General features: G+C 49.5%; 1 protein-coding gene across 5 annotated transcripts; it reads right to left on the bottom strand.

The window, feature by feature from the left end:
- Window positions 1-1,555: 1,555 nt before the first annotated feature.
- LOC138423465 (serpin A3-7-like) lies at window positions 1,556-26,831 on the bottom strand. Of its 5 annotated transcripts, none has more exons than XM_069559380.1 (6): window positions 26,552-26,831; window positions 9,890-10,127; window positions 7,462-8,097; window positions 5,561-5,831; window positions 2,968-3,118; window positions 1,556-1,927 (listed from the first exon to the last, which is right to left on the bottom strand). In XM_069559380.1, exons 2-6 carry the CDS (start codon window positions 10,062-10,064, stop codon window positions 1,733-1,735), a joined length of 1,428 nt encoding a protein of 475 aa, XP_069415481.1. In that variant the 5' UTR covers window positions 10,065-10,127; window positions 26,552-26,831; the 3' UTR covers window positions 1,556-1,732. The 5 variants fall into 5 exon arrangements, with proteins under 5 accessions (XP_069415481.1, XP_069415480.1, XP_069415482.1 ...); XM_069559379.1 differs by having other exon boundaries at window positions 9,890-10,042; window positions 26,552-26,816; XM_069559381.1 differs by having other exon boundaries at window positions 9,894-10,127; window positions 26,552-26,783.
- Between the last annotated feature and the right edge of the window lie 708 nt (window positions 26,832-27,539).

Genomic DNA, 27,539 nt, shown 5'->3' with positions numbered 1-27,539 from the left:
TGTCCCCTAACCCCTAACTCGCCTTCCCTGTCCGCTGTCTGCCTCTCCCGTGGTCCTGGGGTGACGGATTTCCTCCCTGGCTCCCCGCTCCTCCCCACTCTGTTCCTCCCCCTTGGTTCCTTGCCTTTTGGGGTGTCCTCCTCTTTGCACCCCTTGGCACTCAGCTTAAGGGACCTCCTTCCATCCGAGCTCATCTGTCCATCCTGGGAGGATCAATCCTGATGCTTTCCTCCTGCCTGATTCTCTCCTGAACTTCCCCTGAGCAGATCCCTTCGCTGCCTCCTGGGAACCATGCAAATCTCCTCACATCAACCCTCTGTTTAAACCCCTTTAAAGCTGTCTAGGACCCTATGGAATTTCCCAGAACCCTTGCTGAGTCCCAGGCCCCCAGATCTCCAGTGGCTCCACCACAGCCCTGTGCTCCCTGCCGCCCCTCACTTTCTGCTCCAGTTGTGCCCAATTTCTTTCCCTTTCGTGAAAATGCCCCCCTCACATTTTCTCTTGCTGGCAGCACTCTGCTCTCTGTTCACCCACAACCTTCTGCCTTTCCTGGGCTGGCAGCTCTGCAATCCCCTCCTCCAGGAAGCCTTCCCTGACTTCCCGCTGAGCCTGGTCCTCCCCTCTCAGCCTCCAATCCCTTTGTTCATCACTCATCTTCCCCATTATATTCTAAGTCCCATGAGGGCCATTACTGCAAAAATCTTTGTGGGTCGAGCAGCTTTGTGTTTAGAGTGTTCCTCTGACATCCATCTGGTTGGGATAACATCTTGCTGGCAGTAATTTCTAGCTGTGGGGGAATTACTGAGCCTCTCTGTTCCTCAGTTTCCCCACTGGTAAAATGGATAAGTAACAGCAAGTATCTAATGTGACATAAATGTGTTATTCCAGGTAGAGGTCTTAGCAGCTTGTTTGGAAGAGAGATCTCCAAGAGACGTCAGTTGTGGCTGACGTCATTGTTACCGTGTGCTCTCCCTGGGGATCTCACAGCCCCAGCACATCAGGGGGATGAAGGACTGACTGTGTGTTGCTCTTATTACACATTGTGCGTCTATTGCTCTTTCACTCCTGGGAGCACCATATTGGCGGCTGATGGGATCCTCTGTCAGGGGAGGAGGTGGAATCGGCCAGGCGGTGGAGGAGCTCAGCTAGGAACCTTGAAGTAGCTGTTCTCCCAGGTTGGGGTGCTGGGGGACAGAGGGGTGATCCTTGGGGAGGAGGCCCAGCTCAGCTGCAGGAAGGAGGGGTCCAGGGGCATGTGCCAGAAGAGGTCGGGGTTGGAGCCCCTGCAAGTGAGCACCAGGGCACATCCCAGGCCCTGAGGAGGAAGGAGTGAACCTGGACCTGGACCCAGAGCCCCTGGAAGTGGACAGCAGGGGCCCCTCACAGTTCTAGTCCTGAGGTCCAGTGGGCTTGGTCACAGGCGCAAAGCCTGCTCCTGGGCCAGCTGGTGAGGCTGAGGCAGAAGGGCCCAGTGGTGGGGTGAGCTGAACATGTTGGTAGGTTGGGAGGCTTGGCCTTGGGGCCCAGCAGCAGGGCGGAGACGCACAGGAAAACATCCAGACCAAGGAAGGGGCTTTATTGTTGTTCTGTGGCTCAGAGGCTTCTTGTCACCAGGACATACAGCTCCTGTGCACCTGGAGCCCCTAGAACTGTTGCTGTCATCTTCCAAGGATGAGCAGAGGGGTCCCTGGGAGTAGCCTGGGCACCCAGCTCCTTAGGGAGGAGGGGAGCTCTAGGCTTCCTTGGGGTTGGTGACTTTGGCCAAAAAGATGATGCTCTGAGTGTCTTTGCAGAATATGGAAATCAGAAAGGGCCTGTTGAAACTGACAGTTAACCCGAGCAAGGCTGAAGTCATCATCGTGACAGCTGTGACAGCAGCTCCTTCCGTGCCCTCCTCGCCCACGTCGAGCACGGCCTTGTGGACCACCTGTGGGGACGCCGGAAGATTACCCACTGGAGACGGGGGAGGCAGGGTGTGAGCAGGGGCCTGAGCGCCTCTGGGGACCAACATTCATCCACCTGCTCCTGGTCTGTCACTGCGCTGTCAACCTGCTCAATCTGTCTGTCTTCCCATCCAACTATCAGCTGGTTTGCCGTTGTGATGCATGGAAGTGGAAAGTGAAGATGAGAATCCTGGGCCCAGGGTCAGAGAGGCGAAGAGCAGGGGCTCCTGGACCTGGATCCCTCTCTGTCTGAGTCCACAGACTCTGCTGTCCCCCAAGCACCCACTAGTGTAGGGGGCGGGCAGATCGAGGCACTTTTCTTGCAGGGAACCGTCCACAGTCCTTCCATGATGAAGTTGCAGATGAGCGGCACTGCTTTCTGCACCACGGTGGCCCCAGCTGACGTGTCCCTGAGCCCTCAGCTACTTTGCCTAGGACTGGCTTCCCAGCCCTGGACCACAAGGCCCCATGGCCCCTGTGTCTCCTTCACCAGGCCCTCTGGCAGGTGGGGTGCAGGGGAGACTGCAGGGCTGCCCAGCCACCCCCATTCATTCTAACTTCTCTGCTTCTAGGATGGCAGTACCAGGATCCATGGTGTCCTTCTCTCCTGCTCTTAGTAAATATTCATCACGATGGCCCTGAGCCATTGTTAGTACCTCTTACCTGCTCTGCCAGTTTCTTTATGCTGGGTAAGAACTATCACCATATTTTGTAGATGAAAAAAACTGAGGGCCACAGGACTTTAACTATTTGCTTCTTTAGGCATGAAAAGTAGAGCTTGGCATGGGGTCCTCCACTGATTCCACTCCAGGGGAATTCTTTCCCACTGATGGACTCCTGGTCACGTTATATTTCAGGGAAGTTGGGGACAACTCCCAATATGATTGCAACCCAATCCTGGGGAGGGTGATTGATTTATAGGAAATTCAATTAATTTGCAAATTCAGAATTAGCCAAACATCTGCCTGTCTGCCCCCATTCAAGCTCCTATAAAAAGGATGAATTGTCCAAAGTTTAGACTTACCTGGGAAACTGCCGGCTTGTGGTCATTTGTGATTCCTGAGAAGTCCGCATCGTTGGTGAAGATTTTCTTCATACCCAGGTGGGAAAGGATGTCTTTCAGCTGATAGTTGCTGGAGATGGAAAACCTTGGCAGGCTGAGTTTATCTATATGTCTAGGAAATGAGAAAGATAAACTTGAACTCACGCTGAACAGTGTCTGCCTTTCTTTCATCTCACAGTTTGATCTTTTGTGGTTTCATTTCCAACCACCTCCTTAACACTGGAAAGATAAACTTTCTTCCTCAGTGTCTAGACCCCTCAGGCTAACTCTCCTTAATTCCTAATCATGCATTCCTGACTGCAAGAGTCTAATGTCCCTAGGGCTGGGGCTGCGGTGTTGCCCACAAAGGTCCTCACCTCTCCCCTGCAAGGTTGCAGGCAAGGAAAATACCCTCCTCGGACAGGGATTTCACAGTGGCTAGGAGATTGTGCCCGGGAGGCTGCTCCACAGGCACCGGGAAGGCTTCCTGCAGGAGGTGGCATGGAGCCTGAGTCCCAGGGGAGGGGATGGATCTGACTGGGTGAAGAGGAGCTTACGAGGAGGTGGATGCACTTACAGGAATGTGGGAAGCCAGAGGGGCTGCTCCACAGCACAAGGGCGGCCTGAGTGTGGGCGGCAGGGAAGGAAGGAGCTGAACGGGGGCTTGGAGGGGACCTGGGGGGCTGGGGGCTGCAGTCAGGGAACTTGGGGACATGAATCATCCAATTCAGGGTCTCCATCTTGCCTTCCCAGTTGAGGAGAGGACAGCTTCAGCTTCTGAGCAGAGCCGCCAGCAGGTTCTTGGAACAAGAGATGCTGTCTCCCACCCGGAGGCCTCCCTCCCTCTCTCTCTCTCTCTCTGTATTTCCCTTAAGACTCTTGTCAGGCTATCTGGTCTTAGATGCCAAATATGAGGAGGCTGAGACTCCCCTTAAACTGTGGGGTGTCCCCCCATGGCTGCCCGCACCCCCTCCCTACCCACCTCTGCAGACCCTGGCCCAGCACTGCCTCTCCTTCTTGTCCCCCTGAGATCGGTCTCCTGAATCCCACCTCCTGGCCTGTGTGGCTACCCTCCATTTACCCAGAGCCCGACCCCTCCTCACGCTTCCTGCTCCTCCTGGTCCAGCCCCCAGCGCCCTCCCCTGGGTGACCCCCCTGGGCTCCTGGTGGCCTCCCTGCCTCCATGCATATGCTCTGCCATCTGCTTTCCACTCGGCGCCCTGGGTGGTTCTTCTAAAACATCACTCAGATCTTTTACTCTTTGACTCAAAACCTTGTGATGAATTTCCATTTCCCTTAGACGGTGGGGGAGTCAAGGAGTCTGCAAGACTCCAACTGGCCTTAGTCCTCCCTGAGGACCCCGACTTCTCCAAGCTTCCCTTCTCCCTCCCTCTGCTCTCCTGCTCTGGCCTCACTAATCCTCAATCACACCAGGCTCACTCCTGCCTCAGGGGCTTTGCAATGGCTGTTCCTTTGGTCAGCAATGCTTTTCCCCACGACATCCACATGACTCAGTCCCTCACCTCAAACAACACCTAAGGGCTATCCTAATTATAATCACAAACTACCCCTGGGTCCAATTTTCCTTCTCTTTTTTCCTTTATTTTCCCTCACCTCACCATTTCCCATCTCTCTGAGTACAAATTTAGTTATTTATTTCTTATCTGTCTCCCCCAACTACAAATTAAGTGCCATGAAGGTGGGGAATTTAGTGTTTTATTTGCTGAGAGTCCCTTGCACTGCAAGGAGATCCAACCAGTCCATTCTGAAGGAAATCAGCCCTGGGATTTCTTTGGAAGGAATGATGCTAAAGCTGAAACTCCAGTACTTTGGCCACCTCATGTGAAGAGTTGACTCACTGGAAAAGATTCTGATGCTGGGAGGAATTGGGGGCAGGAGTAGAAGGGGACGACAGAGGATGAAATGGCTGGATGCCATCACCAACTCAATCGATGTGAGTTTGAGTGAACTCTGGGAGTTGGTGATGGACAGGGAGGCCTGGCGTGCTGCGGTTCATGGGGTTGCAAAGAGTTGGACATGACTGAGTGACTGAACTGAATTGAACTTGCTGACTCAGGATCCAAATTATTCCCTTAGACATAACATGATCTTCATTAATTAATTCAACCAGTGCTAAGTGGATAAATGAACAAATGAGTGACTATGATGGGAAGACAGTGTAAAGCTGATCCTCAGAGCCTGTCTCACTTGAGCCCTCACCTGATCCCGATTCTATCCCTTCCTCTCCACTGTCGAAAGGCAGAGCCAAAGAAAGGACTGCATGAGCGTTGGGTGTTCTGTTGAGGATCCTCCTGACTCAATACATGTTGATGTGAGAGGAACCCTCAGTCCCCTTGCTGTCCCTTCCTCTGATGTCATCATCCTATGGAAGGAAAAATTTTGCCCCCAAATCCCTAAGTTAGCAAAGGGCAAAGTCATCTCAGAACAGGTTCTCCCACCATTGTCCTGCCCCCAGACATTCCTGAGGCCCTGTTGCTAGGGATCAGGAGTCCAGGAAGAGGGGGAAGGACCAAGACAGCAGCTGAACTCGCAGCTCTGGGTCCTGGGGAGTTACCTGGGCTGCAGGGAGTTTCGCCACCTCTTCAGCGTCTCCGGGATCAGCTTGGCTTCCAGGTCCTGCATTTTGCCCTCGTCGGGGAGGATGAAGAGGGCGCTGTCATTGCTGGTGTACATGAGCTCCACCAGCGTGCAGCCCAGCTCCTCGTCCCGGAAGTAAGGGGTTTCCAGGCCAAGGGTCATCATGGGCACCTGCACCCTCTTGTCCTTGCTCACGAGGAACTCTGAGTCATAAGTACGGTGAGGATTAAATGGCGTCTTCCACTGGGCTGGAGGAGAAGCAATAGATGAGGACTCTGTGAGTACAAGGGCTGTGTCCACTCCCTCTTCTGCCCTGGCCCCTCAGTGGGGAAGACCCTCTATGTACCAGCTGTGCCCCTGTACCACGTGCTTCTGGGGTGGGCCTGCCAGGTGTGCATATACACCTGGGCAGGTGGGTAAGCCCTTGGGGATGGGGGTGAACCCTGCAGGTCAGGATTGAGAAGAGGGGCATGAAACAAAGCTGGTTAGTTGTTCTACATGCAAAGTCAACAGGAAATATGGAGGGCAAGGGAGAGATGGGGATGAGGCTGGGCCTGGGGAGATACAGGACCTCCTCGTCCTTCAAGGGAACATGTTAGTGACCGGGTTAGTCATTGGCTTTTCAGGGAGGACACACATCCCTGCAGCCTTGTGAGCCTGGCTGGAGCAGGAGCCACACAGGGATCCGGAGTGCAGGGTGGGGTTAACAGAGGAGAGGACTCAGGTCTCCACCCAGGAGGGTGAATCCGCGCTGAGGACAGGACTTCTAGAGGAGTTCAGGGCTCTGGGGCTTCAGGGAATGTGAATCCACCCCCACCTCCTGCTTCATTTCCACCCCTGCCTGTGTCCTCAAGGTTAAAGGTGGGCATAGACGGAAAGGGAGGCTGCTTGGGGTGCCCCTGGGGAAGAGACTTGTAAGGAGAAAGTCCTAAGGTGGAAAAGGAAAGGAAAGCAAAGAAAACTCAAAAAACAAACATAGCAGGACAGGCCTGGATTCATTTTTAAGAATAATTCAGTTCTAAGCTTTTTTATACACAACTACAGTGGCCCAAGAGGGCTGCTCTGGACTCTGCCAAGAGTCCTCAGCTCTGGACTAGCTTGGCTCCAAGAGCTGGTGCCTCTTACACAGCTGACCACTTCCTGACTTGATAATCTATCTCTAGGTCCCTATTGGCCCTTCTTGCTCCCTGTGCAAAATCTATCTGCCTCTACTCTGCCCCTTGTGAATATCCAGGCGGAGGTTTGCCAAGCTGACCTCCTGACACCGGGACCAGGCATCAGACCAGCTTGAAGCCGGAGGAGGATCCTGTCTAGGAGGCTCCCTTCTGCAGAGGCTGTTCCCGGATGGTGGCCTGACCTGTTCCACCCTGAGTTGATAGAAGACCACAGATGAAGACCCAGGGGGTTCGCAGGCTCCTCAGAGTCTGTCTCACCATGAAGACCACTGGCCTCACCAAGAGCCTCCAGAGACTAAGTCCCCCGGCAGGTCAGAGCCAGCCCATGGTGGGCACAGCTGAGGGTTCCCGAGGGCTCCAGCACCACCTCATCAGGAAGGACACTCACAAGAGTGATGGGAATGGGAAGGCCCTTCCTCTAGCAGCCGGGTAAGATGAAGTCAAAACAAAGCTCTCCCTCTGCGTCAGACAAAGGGTTAGCAGCTTCCCTGCACTAACATCCTATAACAACCACTGGAGTTTGGGAAATCTCAAGACAGTCAAAGCCAGTGATTGGGGCAGGGCCTTAGTGCCGAAGCCCCTTAAGCTGAGGGCAGCCTTCTCTATAGTGTTTGGCCTAATGACAGTTGACTAAGCCAGGAAATAGCCCTGAAGCCTCAAAAAATAAGTATTTGTTCCTCTGAACCCCAAACTAGGCACCTACCTTTAAAGAAGATATAATTCAACAAGATTAAATCTGTGAGCTGGTCATGATCATTGAACAGCTTCTCAATTTTTCCATGAGTTTTATTCTTCACATATTCATTGATAAGCTTTATGGCAGCTTTGGAATCCTTGAAGTTGATGGGCAAAACCTCAGAGGCATAAAAAGCCTCGGCATCTTTCCTGAATTTGTCCAGCAGCGTCAGCTCCTCCGGCACAAACATGGCGTTGCCCACGCTCAGCTGCAGCTGGTTGCTGGGCTGATTGAGCGTCTGCAGGAGGTGCTGGAAGCCCTGGTGGATTTCTGTCTTGGGGGTCTCTGTGAGGTTGAACTTGAGACCTTCCAGGATCTCCGTCACAGTGGGGCCACAAGCCCCCAGGGACAGGAAGGCCAAGGCTATGGAGATGCTCAGAGGGGAGAAGATGACATTCTTATTGGGGTTCTTCAAAGCCAACTGCTTGTAGAGGCTGAAGGCAAAGTCGGTGTTGCTGGAGGCTAATGCATGGTCATCCACAGACGTCCCTTTGTGCTGTCCTTCTGGGGTCACATTCTCTGGGAGGCAGTGGACCCTGGAGCAGAGTCCAGCCACCAGGAGCCCCAGAGCCAAGAGGGGGCCCATTCTCTCTGCCCTCATGTCTGAAAAGCAAAGCTCCTTTCAGTCTCCACGTGTCAGATGACTTCCCAACCCTCCCCTCTGTTCTCTCGGCCCTGCTGCTCTGGGACCTCCCAGGGGTAGGCACCCTCCTGGGCTCCCAACACACAGGAGGAGGCTCTGGGCTCCTTCTCACCCTTTGATCAAGTGCTGTGATCGTTAGCAATTTCCCCAGTGGAGAGACTGGGCAGAGAAGGGAAGGGGCTTTTCCAAGGTCACACAGCAGGCAGTAGAGAGAGTGAGGATGAGGAGCCTGGGGTGCCTGGCTCCAGGGCGGGGAGGCTGGTGATGGGTATGAGGTGCTGTCCAGCGAGAACCCATCTCCCTTCTTCTGGGAGGAGACTCCGTCAGAGCACCTAGGAAGCAGGGCTCCTTTCCCACCGTGCCCCCTCTCTGTCCCCCCAGGAAGGAGCCCTGCACTGATCAGAGGACACAGCACCTCTCCCCGCCTCTGAGGACAAGGGTGTGACCTCAGGGAGGCTCTCCCGTCGAGGTGCCTGGTCACAGTGAGGGTTCAGGAGAGAGGCTGCCACAGGCAGCGGGAGCCATGCTGTAGCCTGGCTGCCCTGAGGAGGGCTGCTGTAAAGAACAAGGAGGGCAGAGCGTTCTGCTCAGCCCCTGCCATGTGGACATGTGGAGGGTGTTTCCTCAAGAACCTGGAAAGGCCTCCTGGTGGGGAGAAGCAGGGTGAGCTCAGAGTCTCAGGGACCTGGTTGAGGATTTTGTTTGGACCACTTGTGAGTGCCATGTGGTGACAAGCGTGACTGCACCTCTCTGATCCTCAGTTCCCACCTCCGTCCAACACGTGGAACGGCTCAGGTGACATACAGGATGAAAGTGCTGGGCTCCTAAGAGGAGTTCCAGACATGTCACCCCCTCCACTAGCGACACTTTCTGGGACTCTACAAGCCAGACTGTGATCCCTGCGGACAGAGGACAGAGCTACTGCCTGGGAAACCTCCAGGAGAGACTGAGGTCAAACTGGTGACCTCAGCAAAGAGGTCTGTTTCCCTTCAATCTCTGCCCCTCATCTCAGGATTCAGAGGAGAGAACACTGCTGGTGTGATGAGGGGGGAAGTGGGGAGATTGAGGAGGGGAGGAGCCTGAGCTGAGTCTCAGCCAGAGCCCAGGGTAAAGGCCTTCGGACAAGCCTGAGGACAGGGGCGATCAACTGCCCCAACAATTTAGTTTGCTCAGGGCTAATGCAATGGTTTCTTTCAAAAAGAGTGAAATATTTTCTTCCGAAATTATCCTGAAGGAATGATGCTTTTTTATTTAGCCAGGTTAAAGCTCTATTTCTAAGCAGACTCCCCTCCCTTCTGCTTGGCCAAGGGCCCTAGAGGGACAGTGGAGCCTAGAAAACCCCCCTGGAGATCCTCTGCCCAGAGGGACCTGGGGCACTAATTCCATCCCCAGGGCCCTCTGAGGGCAGCGCCCTGTGCCAGGCAAGGAGATGCACCTCAGGGCCCTCGGGGGAGCTCTGACCTGATGCTGGATGCATAGCCGGATGGGGCACAGCTGGCTCGAATCTCAACCCCAAAGACTCAAAAGCAGAAATGCCCCCCAGAAGCCCTGGTGGCACATCCCTCCCTTTGCAGGATGAACACTGAGACCCAGAGAGAGGACTGGTCTTCAGAGGACTCAGAACCTTCCCAGCATCAGACACATGTCCTCCCACCTCCCTCCTGCCTCAGGCCCTACTGACCCCTGATCGAGGCCAGAACCACCCTGGGAAAGGGGCCCCTTGGCTCCCAGGGTGGGAGCATCACGGATTACCTGCCTGCGAGAGCGGGATGTGGGCAGTGGATCCAGAGCCGCCTCCTGCCCAGATGGGGGAGTTTCCCTGGTGCTGCTGCCTATTTATCCTGCAAAGCCCTCCTCCAGGCTTGTGAAGCATAGGCGGGGACAACACAGGACTCTGTCCTCTGACTGGAAATGGGCAGATGACCATTCCTGGTAACAGGTTTCATTAGATCTACTCAAACAATCTAGTTACCAAAATTGCTTTTTCCCCCTAAAAAAATAACCACAAAATTAGCACACACAAAAAAGCGTATCCTGTGTTAGAGTTTTCTTCTGTTTATAAAATACTCATTGAGGAACATGAGACAACTCAGAAAATATCAAATGGACCACTGAAAATTTCTCCAAATTGTTGTTCTTTTTAAAGAGTTATTGACTCTTATTGGTGTTTTATTCCTGTTTCTGATATCCTCATTGAGGATCATGTAGAAACCCCGAAAATGTAAAGAAGAGCTTGGAAAATATTCCCCAGAACTCTATTCCCCAGGGAAATCCCGAGTTAGCATTGTGTTGTGTGTCTTTGTTGATCAATTTTCTCTGAAGTGTGTATGTGTGCACGTGTCTTTATGTGATAGGAATCTCCAAACACAAACTCACACATGTTTTTCTTTGTTTTGTTTTTCATTTGGCTACGCTAGGTCCTGGTTGAGGCAGGTGGGATCTTCAGTTTTGGCATGTGGGATCTAGTTCCCTGACCAGGGATCAAACCCAGGCCCTCTGCATTGGGGGCGCTGAGTCTTAGCCCCCAGACCACCAGGGAAGGCCCTCACATATGGTTGTTAATATGCTATAAGCTATTTGTTTGCAGCTTGATTTGCAAGTTGAAACACTCCTTTCTCATTCCCACAGGGCTGATGTGAGCCTGAGAACCCCAGAGAATGTCAGGAGCTCAAGTGTCTGGGGCCACTGGTCTCGGCCTTGACCTTCATCCTTCTGCCCTTCACTATTGGTTCAACGAAAGAGCCGGTTGTCCTCCACCCCTGATATTGATGTCTTAGATGTCTCATTGAGCCAATCTCAGGTATTTTCTGGGAATTTTTCTGGAATTTTCAGGGAATAAACCTACCCATTCATCCCTCATAGTCGCCACCCTCGAGCCATGACAACCCCGGACAGACCCCTGGGGGCGGCTGGGGGTTCCATCAAGCACAGTTTGCAAACCACTGGCTTCGTGGTGAGGTTATGGCTTTTACACGAAGTAAGCTTCAATTCTGAAAGTACTATTCACCAGCTGTTTGAACCCAGGAAATTTACTGGAAATAAATCAACCTTAAACTCTTCAACTCTAAAATGCAGATAGCAACACTTGCCTGACTGGAAAGGGGTGGGAGGACATCTCTGTGAAGATTTAGTCAAATAATACTGACTGTGAGCTCTAATAGAACTTTGTGTTGTTGTTTTGCATAGTGTGGCATCGTTTGCTGTTCAGATGCTAAGTTGTGTCCAACTCTTTGTGACACCATGGACTGTAGCATGCCAGAATTCCCTGTCCTTCACTGTCTCCGAGTTCAGTTCAGTTCAGTCGCTCAGTCATGTCTGACTCTGCGACCCCATGAATCGCAGCACACCAGGCCTCCCTGTCCATCACCAACTCCCGGAGTTCACTCAGACTCACGTCCATCGAGTCAGTGATGCCATCCAGCCATCTCATCCTCTGTCGTCCCCTTCTTCTCCTGCCCACAATCCCTCCTAGCATCAGAGTCTTTTCCAATGAGTCAACTCTTCGCATGAGGTGGCCAAAGTACTGGAGTTTCAGCTTTAGCATCATTCCTTCCAAAGAAATCCCAGGGCTGATCTTCAGAATGGACTGGTTGGATCTCCTTGCAGTCCAAGGGACTCTCAAGAGTCTTCTCCAACACCACAGTTCAAAAGCATCAATTCTTCGGCGCTCAGCCTTCTTCACAGTCCAACTCTCACATCCATACATGCCCACTGGAAAAACCATAGCCTTGACTAGACAGACCTTAGTCAGCAAAGTAATGTCTCTGCTTTTGAAAATGCTATCTAGGTTGGTCATAACTTTTCTTTCAAGGAATAAGCATCTTTTAATTTCATGGCTGCAGTCACCATCTGCAGTGATTTTGGAGCCCAAGAAAATAAATTCTGACACTGTTTCCCCATCTATTATGTTTTTTTTTTTTTTTATTGGTTTCTTTCAATTAGAATCCAAACAATGGCTACACAGGGAGTTTAGTTACCCTACATCAAATTCTCTCTTCTTTCTCTCTGAAATTGAGATATTTAAATACCTAAAAGTGAATCATTTTAAAGTGTAAAATTCAATGGCAATTGGTACATTCTCAATTGCTGTGCAATCATCACCAAGTTTTACTTTCCAACTTTTAAAAAATCATCTCTAAATTCCCTGTGGGCTCATTGGTATAGAATTTACCTACAAGGCAGGAGATGTGGGTTGGATCCCTGGGTCAGGAAGATCGCCTGGAGAAGGAAATGGCAACCCACTCTAGTATTCTTGCCTGGGAAATCCCATGGACAGAGGAGCCCCGATGGGCTACAGTCCCTGGGGGTTGCCAAAAAGAGTCAGACACAACTAAATGACTAAACAAACAGTGAGACCCCATACCCGTTAAGCTCTCACTCTGCACTACTGCCTTTCCCCAACACTAAGAAGTAGTTGCTAATATGCTTTCTCTGGCTCCAGATTTAATGTCCGCACATTTTCTATAAAGGGAATCATACGGTATGTGATCTTTCATCCCTGGCTTCATCCACATAGCTTGATGCTTTCACGGTTCATCCACGGGGTGCGTGAGTCAGTCCTTCATTCCTTTTCATGGCTGAATTCCACTGGCTGAATTCGGTCCGTTGTCTGAAGATATCATACTGTGTTTATCCACTTGTCAGTTGCTGGTCATTTGTCTGTTTCAGGTTTCGAGGGGTCATGCTACTGCAAACATTCAGGTATAGGCTATTATGTGAAAATGCATTTTCGTTTTTCTTGGGTGTGTACATGGGAGTGGAGTTGCTGGGTCATATGGTAACTCTACCTTTCATTCTTTGAGGAACCACCAAGCTGATTTCCACAGCAGCTGCACCGTTTTATTTTCACCAGCAGTGTATGAGGGTTCTAACTACTCCATATTCTTGACAACACTGGTTATTTATTTATCATTATTATTGGTATTATATATTATTAAAGCACATGTAACGTGAGGCAATGGCACCCACTCCAGTACTCTTGCCTGGAAAATCCCATGGATGGAGGAGCCTGGTGGGCTGCAGTTCATGGGGTCGCTAAGAGTCGGACACGACTGAGCGACTTCACTTGCACTTTTCACTTTCACACATTGGAGAAGGAAATGGCAACCCACTCCAGTGTTCTTGCCTGGAGAATCCCAGCGACTTAGCAGCAGTAGCAGCATATACTATTATCATTATCATTATCATTCTAGTAGATATCAGGTGGTATCTCACTGTGCTTTTTACTTGCATTTCTCTATGTATGAATGAGGGTCAGATTTATTTCTGACCAGGTGGCCTCCCTGGTGTCTCCAGTAAAAAGAACCCTCCTGCCAATGCAGGAGATGCAAGAGACACAGGTTTGATTCCTGGGTTGGAAAGATTCTCTGGAGGAGGAAATGGCAACCCACTCCAGTATTCTTGCCTGGGAAATTCTACACACAGAGGAGCCTGGTGGGCTAGAATCCTTGGGGTCGGACACAACTGAGCGTGCGCACACACACACACACACACACACACACACACACACACATACAGATTTTGTTCAGTCCTTACCAGCCATTTGTGTATCTTCTTTGGAAATGACATTCAAGTCCTCTGTTTAATTTTTCATCGGATTTTCTTGTTGTTGAGTTGTAAGTGTTCTTTAAGTATTATAGATACAATTTTCCCATCACGTATTTGATTTGTAAATATTTTCTCTTATTTTGTAATTTGTCTTTTTACTCTCATGATAGTGTCTTTTGATGCAAAAAAATTCTGATTTTGAAAGTTCAATTTATCTCCTTTTTTGTTGTTGCTCATGATTTTTGATGTCAGGTTTTAGAATCTATTGCCAAATCCAAGGATGTTAATTTTGCTTTTCTCTGATATTTATGGGTTTGGTTGTTATATTTAGGTCTGAACTATTTTGAGTAAAGTTTTTAAAAATATACATTTCTTTATTTAGCTGCACAGAGTCTTAGCTGCCACACGTGAGAGCTAGTTCCCTGACCAGGCATTGAACCTCAGCCCCTGCACTGGGGTGTGAAGCTCTAGCCATTGAACCACCAGGGAAATCTTTGAGCTAAGTTTTATACATGGTTTGAGATAAAAGTCCACCTGACCCACTCTGTTACAAAGAATAAAGCACAATATGTATTTTAACTGCCAGTTTACTCATCAGTGCCCGTTACTACACTCAAAACTCTTCGAGAGTGGGGACTCTGACACTTTTGTACAGGATTATATTCTCAATAAGATTCCAGGAGTTAAGCCTGAATATACATTGAAAGGACTGATGCTGAGCAAACTCTGGGAGTTGGTGATGGACAGGGAAGCCTGGCATGCTACAGCCCACGGGATCGCAAAGAGTCGGATGTGACTTAGCAACTGAACAACAGCAACCGGGTTTAACACACAGTGGACACTCAATAAATACTTAGTGAGTGAGTAAGTGTTGGCTTAAAGCTCAACATTTAGAAAACTAAGATCATGGCATCTGGTCCCATCACTTCATGGCAAATAGATGGGGAAACAGTGGCTGACTATATTTTAATTTTGGGGGCTCAGTGAATAGCTGTAAATGGACAGAATATTCATTAGACACCTTGATTTACAAGCACTGAGGGGACGTGGATCTACACACGCCTGGCCCATGGAGAACGTTCAGTAAGTCCTTGCCCAGCCCGCCCTTCCCTGCAGCCCACCCTCAGGCTGCCCTCATGCTGTGGAGCAGCCTCCCTTACTTCCCTCTTTCCTACAGGTACATCTTCCTGCCTCCTGCCCTCCTCTTCACCCAGCCAGCTTAGTCCTCTCCTTATGATCCAGGCTGGATGCCACCTCCTGCAGGAAGTCTTCCTGGTGCCCGTGAAGCAGCCCAACCCGCATAGTCTTCCAGTAGCCATGGATCCCTATCAGAGTGAATGTGTCTCCATGCCCTGCAGGCTTGAGGAGCAGGGCTCTTATGGAATTCAGGTTTGGGCTACTGGCCACCAAGAATCCAGCACTGGAGAGACAAGTGTTGGTTGGAGAAGGAAAGCTTGCTTTATTCAAGAGTCTGGCAACATGGGGAGAAGTTGGATTCATTTTCTAGAATCAATTCCTAAGACTCTGGTTGACCATGAAAGTTTTTAAAAGGAAAAAAGGGATGTAATCTCAGTTAACCATCGAGGTAAAGGGTCAGATTCTTCATCTCCCAATGAGTACACACCTGTGGACTCCTTGTGACCTTTTTTAGACACTGTCTTGTTCACAGCATCTGCTCCCCAGATACTGAAGGGGAATCTGGGGAAAGGGTCTAGTCACCTGATAATTCCTTATTCTTCATTTCTACTTCTTTAATCAAAGAAAAGAACCCACAGATTAGTTAAGGCACTGTGTGATCAAGAGCTTTTGAAAGGGGTGCTTAGACCAGATATTAGTTAAGCATGGGGGCACCTGGTGAAAAGGCTAGATATAGCTTTGGAGTTCTCTAGTGGTACAGTGATTAGGAATCTGCCTGTCAATGCAGGGGGCACGGGTTTGATCCCTGGTCTGGGAAGATCCCACATGTCATGGAGAAACTAAGCCTGTGCTCCACAACCACCGAAGTCTGCATGCCTAGAGAGCCTGTGCTCCACAACGGGAGAAGCCGCTGCTGGAGAAGCCCGCACGCCGCAAAAAGAGTAGCCCCCACTCGCCGCAACTAGAGAAGGCCGGTGGGTAGCGATGAAGACCCAGAGCAACCAGAAAGAATTCATATGCGTAGCTTTGCTACAGAGAAAGACAAAAAGGTCGCTGTCAGCCACCTGCTTCCTGCAAAGAGGGGCTTAAGGGACTTACAAGGTCAGGCCCAGGAACCTCCACAGCCCAGCCCTGGCGCACTACCTGGCATGTGAGACAGCTGCAGATGCGAATGGATAATTAGTGAATTAAGGAGGGTTAGCCTGAGGGGTCTAGAAGCTGAGGAAGGGGCACTCATCACAGGGAGAAGCGAATGGAGGAGAGAAAAGCAGACCTGCTGTGAGGTGGCAGAAAGGCAGGCAGGCCCCGAGTCAAGCGAACGTTCAAGCTTTTTCTCACTTCCTAGGCATAGATTTGTGACCTCCATCTGCCAAAATTCTCCATCTCCAGGGACTATCATCTGGACGAAATCCTTCCCCAGCTGGGTGTGACAAAAGTCTTCACCCGCGAGGCTGACCTGGCAGGATTGACAGGGGCCCAGAACTGGGCAGTTTCCCAGGTAGGTCTTTAAACTTCTGACCATTCATCCTCTGCATCAAAGCTTGAAATGTGGAAGGTCAGGCAGATTTTGGATAATCTTGAATATGCAAAATAACTGCATTTCTCATTATAAAATCACCCTCACTCTAAAATCCTCAAGCCAAGGACAGCTGTGGTCCAACAGTGCTGGGGACTGGTCCCCATTTTCCCTAAATGTAATGTGACCCAGAAAGCAGTCACTGGAAGGACTCTGCTGTGGGGTCAGCAGTGAATCCCCACCCTCCAAAGGGAGGTTCCCCTGGTGGCCCAGAGGGCAAAGAAACTATCTGCAATGAGAGACCCAGGTTGGATCCCTGGGTTGGGAAGATCGCCTAGAGAAGGGAATGGCCACCCATTCCACTATTCTGGCTGGGAAATCCCAGGGACAGAGGAGTCTGGCGAGCTATAGTCCATGGGGTTCCAGAGAGTCAGACACCACTGAGCGACTAACACTGTTTCAACTTTCATGCTCCAATTATATTGTCCATGGCAGCAAATAACTAAAGTCCTCTACCCTTGAATCCTGTCATTTTTAAAAGGAACATGATACTTCTTGGCTCATGTGCAGAGCCCAGCAGTGACTAACAATGGCTCAGGGCTATTGCGATGAAAATGCACTATGAGCAACTAGAGAAGAACACCAGGGGTCCTGGTACTGTGGTCCTAGAAGCAGAGAAGCTAGAGTGAATCCAGGAGTTCGGGGTGTGGGGCGGGGAGGGGCAGTGACTGGGCAGCCCTGCAATCTCCCCTGCACCCACCTGCCAGAGGACCCGGTAAAAGAGGCACAGGGGCTATGGGGCCTCATGGTCCGGGGCTGGGAAGCCAATCTGAGGCAAGGTATCTGAGGGCTCAGGGGCACATGAGCGGGGGCAAGAGAGGAGCAGAAAGCAGTGCCGCTCATCTGCTGCTTCGACATGGCTGGACTGTGGACAGTTGCTGAAATAAAAGTGCCTTGACATGGTCCCTCCCCCTGCACTAGGGGGTGTTTGGGGGACAGCAGAGTCTCTGGACTCAGACAGAGGGAAATCCAGATCATGGAGCCCCTGCACTTTGCTTCTCTGACCCTGGGCCCAGGACTTAGTGCCTTTGACTGCGCTTTGCACAGCCGTGGGTCACGTCTATGTGAACCGGCTGAGAGGTCTGTTGGGTGGACAAACTGAACAGGTTAGCAGCGTAGTGACAGGCCAGCTGCAGAAGGTGGATGAAGGTCTGCCCCCTTAGAGGCGCTAGGCGACTGCTCACCTCAGCCCAGCCCATCTCCGGTGAGTATTGCTCTGGTGTCCTGACAGGGGGACGTGGGGGAGCTGGGCACAGAAGCAGCTGCTGCCGCAAGAAGCAAAGTTAACCTGTTCTCTAGATTCATATGCCCAATGATCACGGTGCATTTCAACAGGCCATTTCTATTTTCCATACTCAGCAAAGATTCTCAGAGCATCATCTTTTAGGGCAAAATCATCAACCCCAGTGAAGCCTAGAGCTCCACTCTGAGTGGTAAGGAACTGGGAGCCCAGGTCCCTCGGCACAGCCTGTCCCCACCTGCTCTCCCCTGGGAAGGTGACAGTGACTCTGCTGGGGCCTCCCCATGCATGGGGAGTCTGTGTCCTGGTCACGAGGAGGCTCCGAGACCTTCACAGCAATAAACCACCTTCCTGGGACTGCACTCCTTCCTGTGTGTCTCCACCTTTTTCTGCCTGACTCCACGCCCTGCTGCTGCCTGGTCCCCGAGGATAAGCCCCTGACCTCCCACACATGCTCGGCCCACCCCAGACCCTGGATCCCTCTGCCTCAGCCTCCCCAACCAGCCCAGGAGCAGGCTTTGTGCCTGTGATCAAATCCACTGGACCACAGGCCTAGAACAGGGAGGGGCCCTGCTGCCTGCTGCCCACTTCCAGGGGCTCTGGGTCCATGCCCAGGTTCACTCCTTCCTCCCCAGGGCCTGGGATGTGCCCTCATGCCTACCTGCAGGGGCTTCGACCCTGACCTCTGCTGGCACAGCCCCTGGGCGTCCCCATCCTGCAGCTGAGCTGGGCCCTCCTCCCCCCAGGCCCACCCCTCTGCCGCCAGCACCCCATCATGGGAGACCAGCTACTTTCAAAAGAGTGAAAGAGACAAGTGAAAAACCTGGCTTAAAACTCAACATTCAGAAAACTAAGATCATGGCATCCAGTTCCATCACTTCATGGCAAATAGATGTGGAAAAAATGGAAAGTTATAAACTTTATTTTCTTGGGCTCCAAACTCACTGGAAAGTGATTGCAGCCATGAAATTAAAAGATGCTTACTCCTTGGAAGAAAAGCTATGACAAACCTAGATGGCATATTAATAGGCAGAGACATCACTTTACTGACAAAGATCTGTGTAGTCAAAGCTATGGTTTTTCCAGAAGTCATCTGTGTATGTGAGAGCTGGACATAAAGAAGGAGAAATACTGAAGAATTGATGCTTTTGAACTGTGGGGCTGGAGAAAATTCTTGAGAGTCCTTTGGACAGCAAAGAGATCAAGCCTGTCAATCCTAAAGGAAATCAACCCTGAATATTCATTCATTGAATATTCTGAAGCTCCAATACTTTGGCCACCTGATGTGAAGAACTGACTCATTGGAAAAGATCCTGATGCTGGGAAAGATTAAAGGTGGGAGGAGAAGCAGAACACAGAGGGTGAGATGGTTAAATGGCATCATCGACTCAATGGACATGAGTTTGAGCAACCTCCGGGAGACAGTGAAGGACAGGGAAGCCTAGCGTGCTGCAGTCCACAGGATCGCAAAGAGGCAAACAGGACTGAGCGACTGAACAACGACAATACAGCCAAAGGCTTTTGCGTAGTCAGTGAAGCAGAAGTAGATGCTTTTCTGGAATTTCCCTGCTTTCTCCAGGATCCGACGAATATTGGCAATTTGATATCTCGTTCCTCTGTTCTTACTAAAACCAGCTAGTATATCTGGAAGTTCTCGGTCCACTTACGGCTGAAGCCTAGCTTGAAGGTTTTTGAGCATAACCTTACTAACATGTGACATGCTGAAACTGTACAACAGTTTGAACACTCTTTGGCATTGCCCTTCTTTGGGGTGGAATGAAAACTGACTTTTTCCATTTTGTGGCCTCTACTGAGTTTTTCAAATTTGCTGACATCTTGAGTACAGCACTTTAACAGCATCGACTTTTAGGATTTCAAATAGCTCAGCTGGAATTCTGTCACCCCCTCTAACTTTGTTTGTAGTAATGCTTCCTCAGTCTCACTTGACTTCACCCTCTAGGATATTCGGCTCTAGGTGAGTGATCCCATAGAAGATGGAAGAAGTTAATCAGAGATGATGAGGTGGGGATGGATAGGATGCCAAGCACAAGAGAGGAGCCCTTAGACCAGAGGCATGGCACACCTTCCATTCTAGAAAGAGGACAAGAGGGTGAGAGTGTGGCCCTAATCACGTGGCCAGAGGTGAGGGAGCTCCCCTCAAATGACTCCTGCTTTCCCTGTGCTACAGAGAGATGTTATCTACTTACTGAATCCTGCTTGGAGATGCAAATGCAGAAGTCTGGGAGGGAGGAGACAGGGAGACATCAGGAAACCTCAAAGTTCTAGCAGGCAGGATGGGGAGCTGGAGGTCAGATCATTGACCTGTGTAGCAGTGTGATTTCCAGTATCTCAGCAGTGCAGACATAGACATGAAGAGGGCAGAGGATGCTCTGGAAGTCATAGTTTCCCCTGGTTACAGGGATGAAGGAAGCAAGAGTGGCAGGCACAAAGGAGAAATAATTCTATTGAAAATAAGGACCAGAGAGTTTTCCAAATGACGGGATGTTATGTTTCAGACTGGGGAAATCAGGAGGGATGATAGGAGAGTCTAATGGGGAAAGATAGAGTAATCTGGAAACAAGATGGTACTTTGAGTTTGAATAGGCAATGGTACCTTGAGCTTGAATACACAGGATGACTTATATATGGCTGTGTTTCCCCCTGCCTGCAGTTATCCATGGTGACTTTGGAGTCAGCAGGCTTCAGCTGAAATCTTGGGTTGACATTTAATAGTCACACAGCCTTGGCCAAGTTACCTGACCCTGTGAACTACCACTGCCCTTAAATGACCAGAGAGCATCTTCCCCAAAAGACCAGCAGTTAGCAACTATTACTGTCGCCGCTACTGCTCTGATTGCTATAGTCGTTCAGTGGCTAAGTCATGTTCGACCCTTTCCGACCTCATGGACTGTAACGCACAGGCCACACATTTCACAGGCTGGATTCCACAGACCCACCCCACTGCCTGCCCTCACAGCCAAACCAGACACCTGCTCTGGCATCTAAGTGTATGAAGCCCTATTGGCCCCATGGTGCTGCATAATGGCTGTGGTTTAGATGACCGAGGAGCACACTGAAGCAGCTGCCACCATGGGCATCAAGATTCATTTCTCTGCTAGGAGCACCTAATCCATCACTGTGCATTTCAACAGTCTCTTCCTGATGGTCATCAGTTTCCAGGACAGCCAGAGCATCCTCTTTCTGGGCAAAGTTGTCAATCCCAATAAGCAATGGAAGTAAAATCACAATTTGCAAAGAAAACTGTACCAGGACTTCCCAGAAAGACATACCATACCCAACAGGTACTCTCTAAGTCCAGAATGGATTTACAGCACTTCTTAAGCCCCCTGTGTACCCATTAAGGCCACAGCAAACTGATTTAAGAGGAACAGCAGAGACTCGTGGGCTGCAAAGCTAAGACCACTGACCTATCATGCTGTTTGTAAACTCTGATCATGCTTTCTATCACCCTAAAGGCACTATGAAGTAACTCCAGCAAATGAAATCCTGTATTTCTCCTAACTTCCCCCATTTGAGACATTACTGAGATGCTGTCAAAACGATGGTCCGTCCCACTCAGAAAGTTGTAAGACCAGATTTGTGTGATCCATGAGGTTCTGGTGGTCTGAGTGAGGTACTGCAACGCCAAGAAGGTAGAATTCCTGGCTGAGGCTGGTGGTCTCCAGCAAAAGTGCAGTAAATAAGAGAGTCAGGATGTCTGGACTCTAAACCCAGCTGAGTTCTGGAATGCCGAGTGAGCCTGTGGAGCTGCCTTGTGCTCCCTGAACCTCTGTGATCTGTGCGTGAAGCTCTGTAAACTCATGCTCACTAGTAAAATGGTTAACCTTGAGTCTGCTTGGATGCAATCCGCCCACTTCCTCAGACCCAGTGTTTTCTTCACACAGTTCAACACTGCTCTGCCTAGGTGGAACGGCACACAGGAGACAATCGAGGGAATTAAGGTGAAGAGTGTAGTTGGTCAAGGGATATAGATCAGGGGATAGAGATCTGAAAATAGAGGGAAAGGGACGTTTCGAGACACAGCTAGGAGATACCATAGATTAGACTGAGGGATCAGTTATTGATGAAGAGGTCAGGACAGTCTGCAGCAAAGATGACACTCAGGTTGCCAGCTTGGGAGCTTAGGAAACTGGAGGGAGCCATTTGGAGAGACGGTAACACAGGAGGAGGAGGATATGGGAGGGAGAGGATGAGCTCCTGATTATAGACCTGCGATGCCTGGCATCGTGGCCCGCATCCGCGACGGAAAGAACAGTCAGCATTTGCTTCTAGGGACCTGGCGTTGAGTAAGGAAGTCTGAGCAGGACCCGGAAATGTGCTAACGGGAGAGGGACGAGACTTCTGGTGACAGCGTGGACAGCAGGGAGCCTGGGGCCCCGTGACCAGGCATGACCACACTGCAGGGACAAGAGAGAGGAAGAGGGCCCCCAAAGAGACGGAAAAGGACGGGGAGGGGGGTCACAGGGACACGCTGGGAGAGAGAAAGGGCAAAGAGCGCTCACAGGACAGGCTGGACACACCAAGTGGGGGTCTTTGGTGACTTGCAGGAGCAGTGACAGTTGAGATGTGGGAGGAGAAAGCAGGTGGTAGAATTTCAGGGAGAATGAGCCATGCACAAGCGGTGCAGCAAGGGGAGACATTTCTTTCCAGCAATTCTGCATCAAAAAAAAAAAGACAGACAAGGGGGAGCTAGAGGGGATATAAAGGAAGACATTGTTTTTGAGATTCAAAGGTTTTTAAATGATTACTTGTCTTCCTGAGGAGTTGCTCCTCTAAAATCAAATCATTTGGATTATAAACATTCAGGAAAATGAAGGTTTAAAAGAAGGTGTGGGGAATTCCCTGGTGGTCCAGTGGTTAGGACTCAGAGCTCTCATTTCTGGGGCCCAGGTTCAGTCCTTGGTCAGGGAACCAAGATTCATAAGTCTTACAGCACAGCCAAAATAAAGCTATTTAAATAAAATAAAATAAGGTGTATATTTACTCCTCTCTGACCTTTATTCCCTCAAAATGATGATATGAAAACTATGCACATACATCAGATATAAAAAAATCTACATAGGAGAAAGATTTTTTCCTTAAAAAAGCTGTAAGTAAAGTGTTAGTCACTCAATTGTGTCTGACTCTTTGCGACCCCATGGACTTTAGTCCACCAGACTCCTTTGTCCAGGTGATTTCCCAGGCAAGAGTACTGGGGTGAGTTGCCATTTCCTTTTCCAGGGCATCTTCCCAACCCAGGAATCGAACCCAGTTCTCCCACACTGCAGGCAGATTCTTTACTGTCTGAGCTGCTGCTGCTGCTGCTGCTAAGTCAGTTCAGTTGTGTCCGACTCTGTGCGACCCCATAGATGGCAGCCCACCAGGCTTCCCCATCCCTGGGATTCTCCAGGAAAGAACACTGGAGTGGGTTGCTATTTCCTTCTCCAATGCATGAAAGTGAAAAGTGAAAGTGAAGTCGCTCAGTCGTGTCCAATTCTTAGAGGCCCCATGAACTGCAGGCTCCTCCGTCCATGGGATTTTCCCGGCAAGAGTACTGGAGTGGGATTCCATTGCCTTCTCCGTCTGAGCCACTAGGGATGTGGGGGGAGGGGGGGTAGAAGCAATAGAACACATATAATTTTAAAAATTGAAAGTTAAGTGAAAAGTGAGCACGTTTGAATGCTGATGATAAGAAGCTTAGAGAGAAAAAATGGTTGACAAGTCACAGAAGGAACGTATTAATCCACAGATATCCATCAAGCTGGTTTCAGTGTTAATGGGGCTTTGAATGGCAGGGGACCTGCAGAGACAACCAGTGTGAGGTTTCCTGTCTCATGGGTGGACAGTCACCAGGAGACCCTGGCCCTAGTGTCCTGGGAGATGCTGGGAATCAGAGGATCCTGGGAAGATCTAGGCCCACAGCAATCCCTGGAGGGAGGGTTGACCCTGACTCTACTAGCCAAGCTGAGTCTGCCTGTCCCTGGGCTTCCCAGGTGGCGCAGATGGTAAAGAACATGCCTGCAATGAGGGAGACCTGGGATTGATCCCTGGCCAAGAAGGCAGAACAAAACAGCAACCCACTCCAGTATTCTTGCCTGGAGAATCCCATGGACAGAGGAGCCTGAGGGGCTATAGTCTATGGGGTTACAAAGAGTCAGACACAACTGAGTGGCTATCAAGGCAGAGCAAGAGCAGAAAAGTTAGAGAACTAAGGTCTGCCCCAGGAGATTTATTATAAATTCTCAATCAACTCAAAAATAAATTTACAACAAAGAAGTATAGCTCATAAGCCAACAGTTGAGTAAAACAAAAGCACATAAAAATTCCCCCCCCCCCCAAAAAAAAATCCTCAAAGAATCCAAAAATATAGCAAGAAGAAAAAACACAAAATACAGCTGGAATAAATAGAAAACAAATAGAAAGTTAGAAGGTTTACCCTAACTATGTCAATGATCATATTCAGTACATACTATAGTAAGTTATTGATTCATTTATTCACCAAATATTTATTGAGTACCTATTATCTGTTAATCGCTATAGTCTTATTGAGAACACAATAAAAAGAGTCAGAGTCCCAATTCTCAAGAAACTTTGAGTGTAGCAAAAATATTCATTTCAATTTCAATTAAAATACATCATAATATATTCTTTGAAAATAGAGTGGGTCATTTTGGACCTTTCCTTCAAACTATGTACAAAAATGATCTCCAAATGGATCAAAAACCTAAGAACAATAGCTAAACCTATAAAATTCATAGGAGAATATGCAGAAGAAAATATTCATGCCCTTGGATTTGGCAATGGATTCTTAGATCCAACACCAAAAGCATGATGACTGTCAACAAAGAGAGATAAGCTAGAAGTCACCCTAGTTAGAACCATTTATGAATCAAAAGACACTGTCAAGAGAGCAAAAAAGACAACTTACAGAATGAGAGAAAATCTTTGCAAATCACATATCTGATGAGGGAATTATATCTAGAATATTTAAAGGTTACTTACAACTCAATGATAAAAAGATTAACAATTCAATGAGAAACTGGACAAAGGACTTGAACAGACATTTTTCCAAGGAAGATACGCAAAAGTCCAAGAAGCACTGAACCATCATTCATCCTCAGGGAAATGTAAATCAAAACCACAATGAGATACCACCTTGCATCTACCATAATGGTAAAAATAACTAGCAATAATAGAAAAAACCAGTGTTGTCAAGAATATGCAAATATACGAACCCTTATAAATTGTTGATGAAACGCAAAATGGTGTAGCTGCTGTGGAAATCAGCTTGTTGTTTTCTCAAAGAGTTAAAGGTAGAGTTACCATATGACCCCGCAATTCCATCCCTAGGTGTACACCCCAGCAAAATGAAAACATATGTCCACAAAATACCTGAACAAGAATGGCTAGAGTAGCATATTCATAATACTCCCCAAAATGAAACAGGCAACTGTCCATCAGCTAACGAATGAATAAACAAAGTATGGTATACTCAGACAATGGAACATTATTCAGCCGTGTGAAGGAACGAAGTGACACGTATACACATCTACTGACATGTATACAATGTGGATGAACCTTGAAGACATCATGCTAAGTGAAAGAAAGCAGACACACAAGATCTCGTGTTGTATGGTTCCATTTATATAAAATGCCCAGTCATTAAATTCAGAGATAATGAAGTCTGGCATCAACCTATTAATCCCCGTACACCCTGTCTCTGCTCTCAGTCTGCAGGTCACTCTGTGCCATGCCTGCCACCAAGCCGGCTCAAGAAGGACAAGGTTTTTGAGTTGCAAAAGTTTTGTAAACACTCTTTCTTTTGAGTACATATTAACTTTTCTGTTCATGCTGCATAAAAGTGGAAAGTTCTATTGACTTGTACTTGCTATTTAAAAACCACTCCAGGAAAGTAACCAGACCATCATGACATTTGAAAAAGTCATAAGAGAAGCTCCTAGGAGGCAAGTTCGATGACCTGGGCTACACTCCTGTGACAGGTGCAGCGTCACACCAGGAGGTGTCCCAGAGGAGAGAATGACCCAGGAGAGGTTGGAGCATGGCTCCCATGAGCTCAGCCTTCCCTGGTGTAAGCAAGGTCCATCTGCATCTCTGGTTTCAGCTCCATTGCCACCCTGAGTGGTCAAGGGGGGCAAATGAGGAAACTGAGACTCAGGGAGTAGGGCTACAAACCCCTGAGCCTCAGCCCAGGACCCCAGCCTCAGGCCCAGCACCTCCCAGTCTCACAGCTCTTTCTCTTCCACCTGTGGATTCCCATACAACCTGCACTGAGGGGCTGGCTGTTCTCCTCACTGTTGGTGGTGCTGAGGGTGGGTGATGGGCCAAGGGAGCCTCAGAACAGTCCTGGTCATCCCAGGAGACCAGACTGTCTCAATGCCCCTGCAAGGACGAGCTTCTGTGTCGAGGACCCTGCAGACATGCTGTCTGTCCCCAGCTCCTCTAAGGTTCAGGTGAAGATTTCAATTTCAGGTGAGTGTGGGGCCATGGGTTGGGCTGGAGTCTCAGCCACCAGCCAGCTTGGTGAGCCGGCTACAGGTCTGCTGCTACTGCTGCTACGTCATGTGTCTGACTCTGTGCGACCCCATAGATAGCCCACCAGGCTCCCCCATCCCTGGGATTCTCCAGGCAAGAACATTGGAGTGGGTTGTCATTCCCTTCTCCAATGCATGAAAGTAAAAAATGAAAGTGAAGTCGCTCAGTCATGTCCGACTCTTAGCGACCCCATGGACTGCAGCCTACCAGGCTCCTCCATCATGGGATTTTCCAGGCAAGAACACTGGAGTGGGGTGCCATTGCCTTCTGAGGTCACCTCCTCCCAAAACACGCTTCAGCCCCTCAGGGTTCAAGAGTTACACATGTGGGCAACAAGCTGTGGGATACCAGCTCACCCTACCTCCATGAGCTTGATCATGTTCCTCTTTCTGCTGAAATCCCTTTTTGGCTCTCTCCTGATCCATCATCCCATCTCAGCTCAGGGGCCACCTCTTCCATGAAGCCTTCCAAGAACTAACTGCCCTCCATGCCTCTTTCAGGCTCCCCTGTCTAGGCCTCATCTTGCCATTGCTCACGGCTGTAATCAGGGCTCTGCATTTCCATCTCTCGAAAAACGGGGCCACTTCCTCCTAAACGGGTCCCAGGCTGCCCGTCCTTCATATGGTGATAACTGAATATTTGTTCAAGGATGAAGTCAGTAGAGAATAACAGGGCTTATCTCCGGGATTGATTTTCCTGTCTGAACAACGTTCACATTGCACCATGTTGTTCAACCGCTCAGTCACATCAACTCTTTGTGACCCCATGGACTGCCACATGCCAGGTTTCCCTGTCCTTCACCATCTCCCAGACTTTGCTCACGTTCATGTCCATTGAGTGAGTGACGTCATCCAGCCATCTCATCCTCTGTTGCTTGCTTCTCCTCCTGCCCTCACTCTTTCCCAGCATCAGGGCCTTTTCCAGTGAGCTGGATCTTCACATCAGGTGGCCAAAGTATTGGAGCTTCAGCTTCAGGATCAGTCCTTCCAATGAATATTCAGGACTGATTCCCTTTAGGATGGAGTGGTCTGATCTCCTTGCAGTCCAAGGGACTCTCAAGAGTCTTCAATGTCCTGTCAACTCAGAAGTCTGTGGCTTTAGGACCCTGGCTGTCCAGGACACACTGCTCTGTGTGAATTCTCTGTGTCGGTCCCCACTGGCCCCAAGATACCCCAGGAAACAGCTGTGTATCCTCTCTTTTGCATCCCCAGCAGGTAGCTCAAGTGCCAAGAGATGGTAGATTTTTGGTTGATGTTTGGTGTATGAGTTAATGAACAAATGAATGAATGTTAAACTGTTAGAAATTGATAAATATTTTAACCAGGTTGAGATGTTCAAAAGGCAGATTA

This window comes from Ovis canadensis, chromosome 18 (assembly GCF_042477335.2).
Source record: "Ovis canadensis isolate MfBH-ARS-UI-01 breed Bighorn chromosome 18, ARS-UI_OviCan_v2, whole genome shotgun sequence".
Taxonomy (NCBI): domain Eukaryota; kingdom Metazoa; phylum Chordata; class Mammalia; order Artiodactyla; family Bovidae; genus Ovis; species Ovis canadensis.
This window is presented reverse-complemented; position numbering and strand designations above follow the sequence as displayed.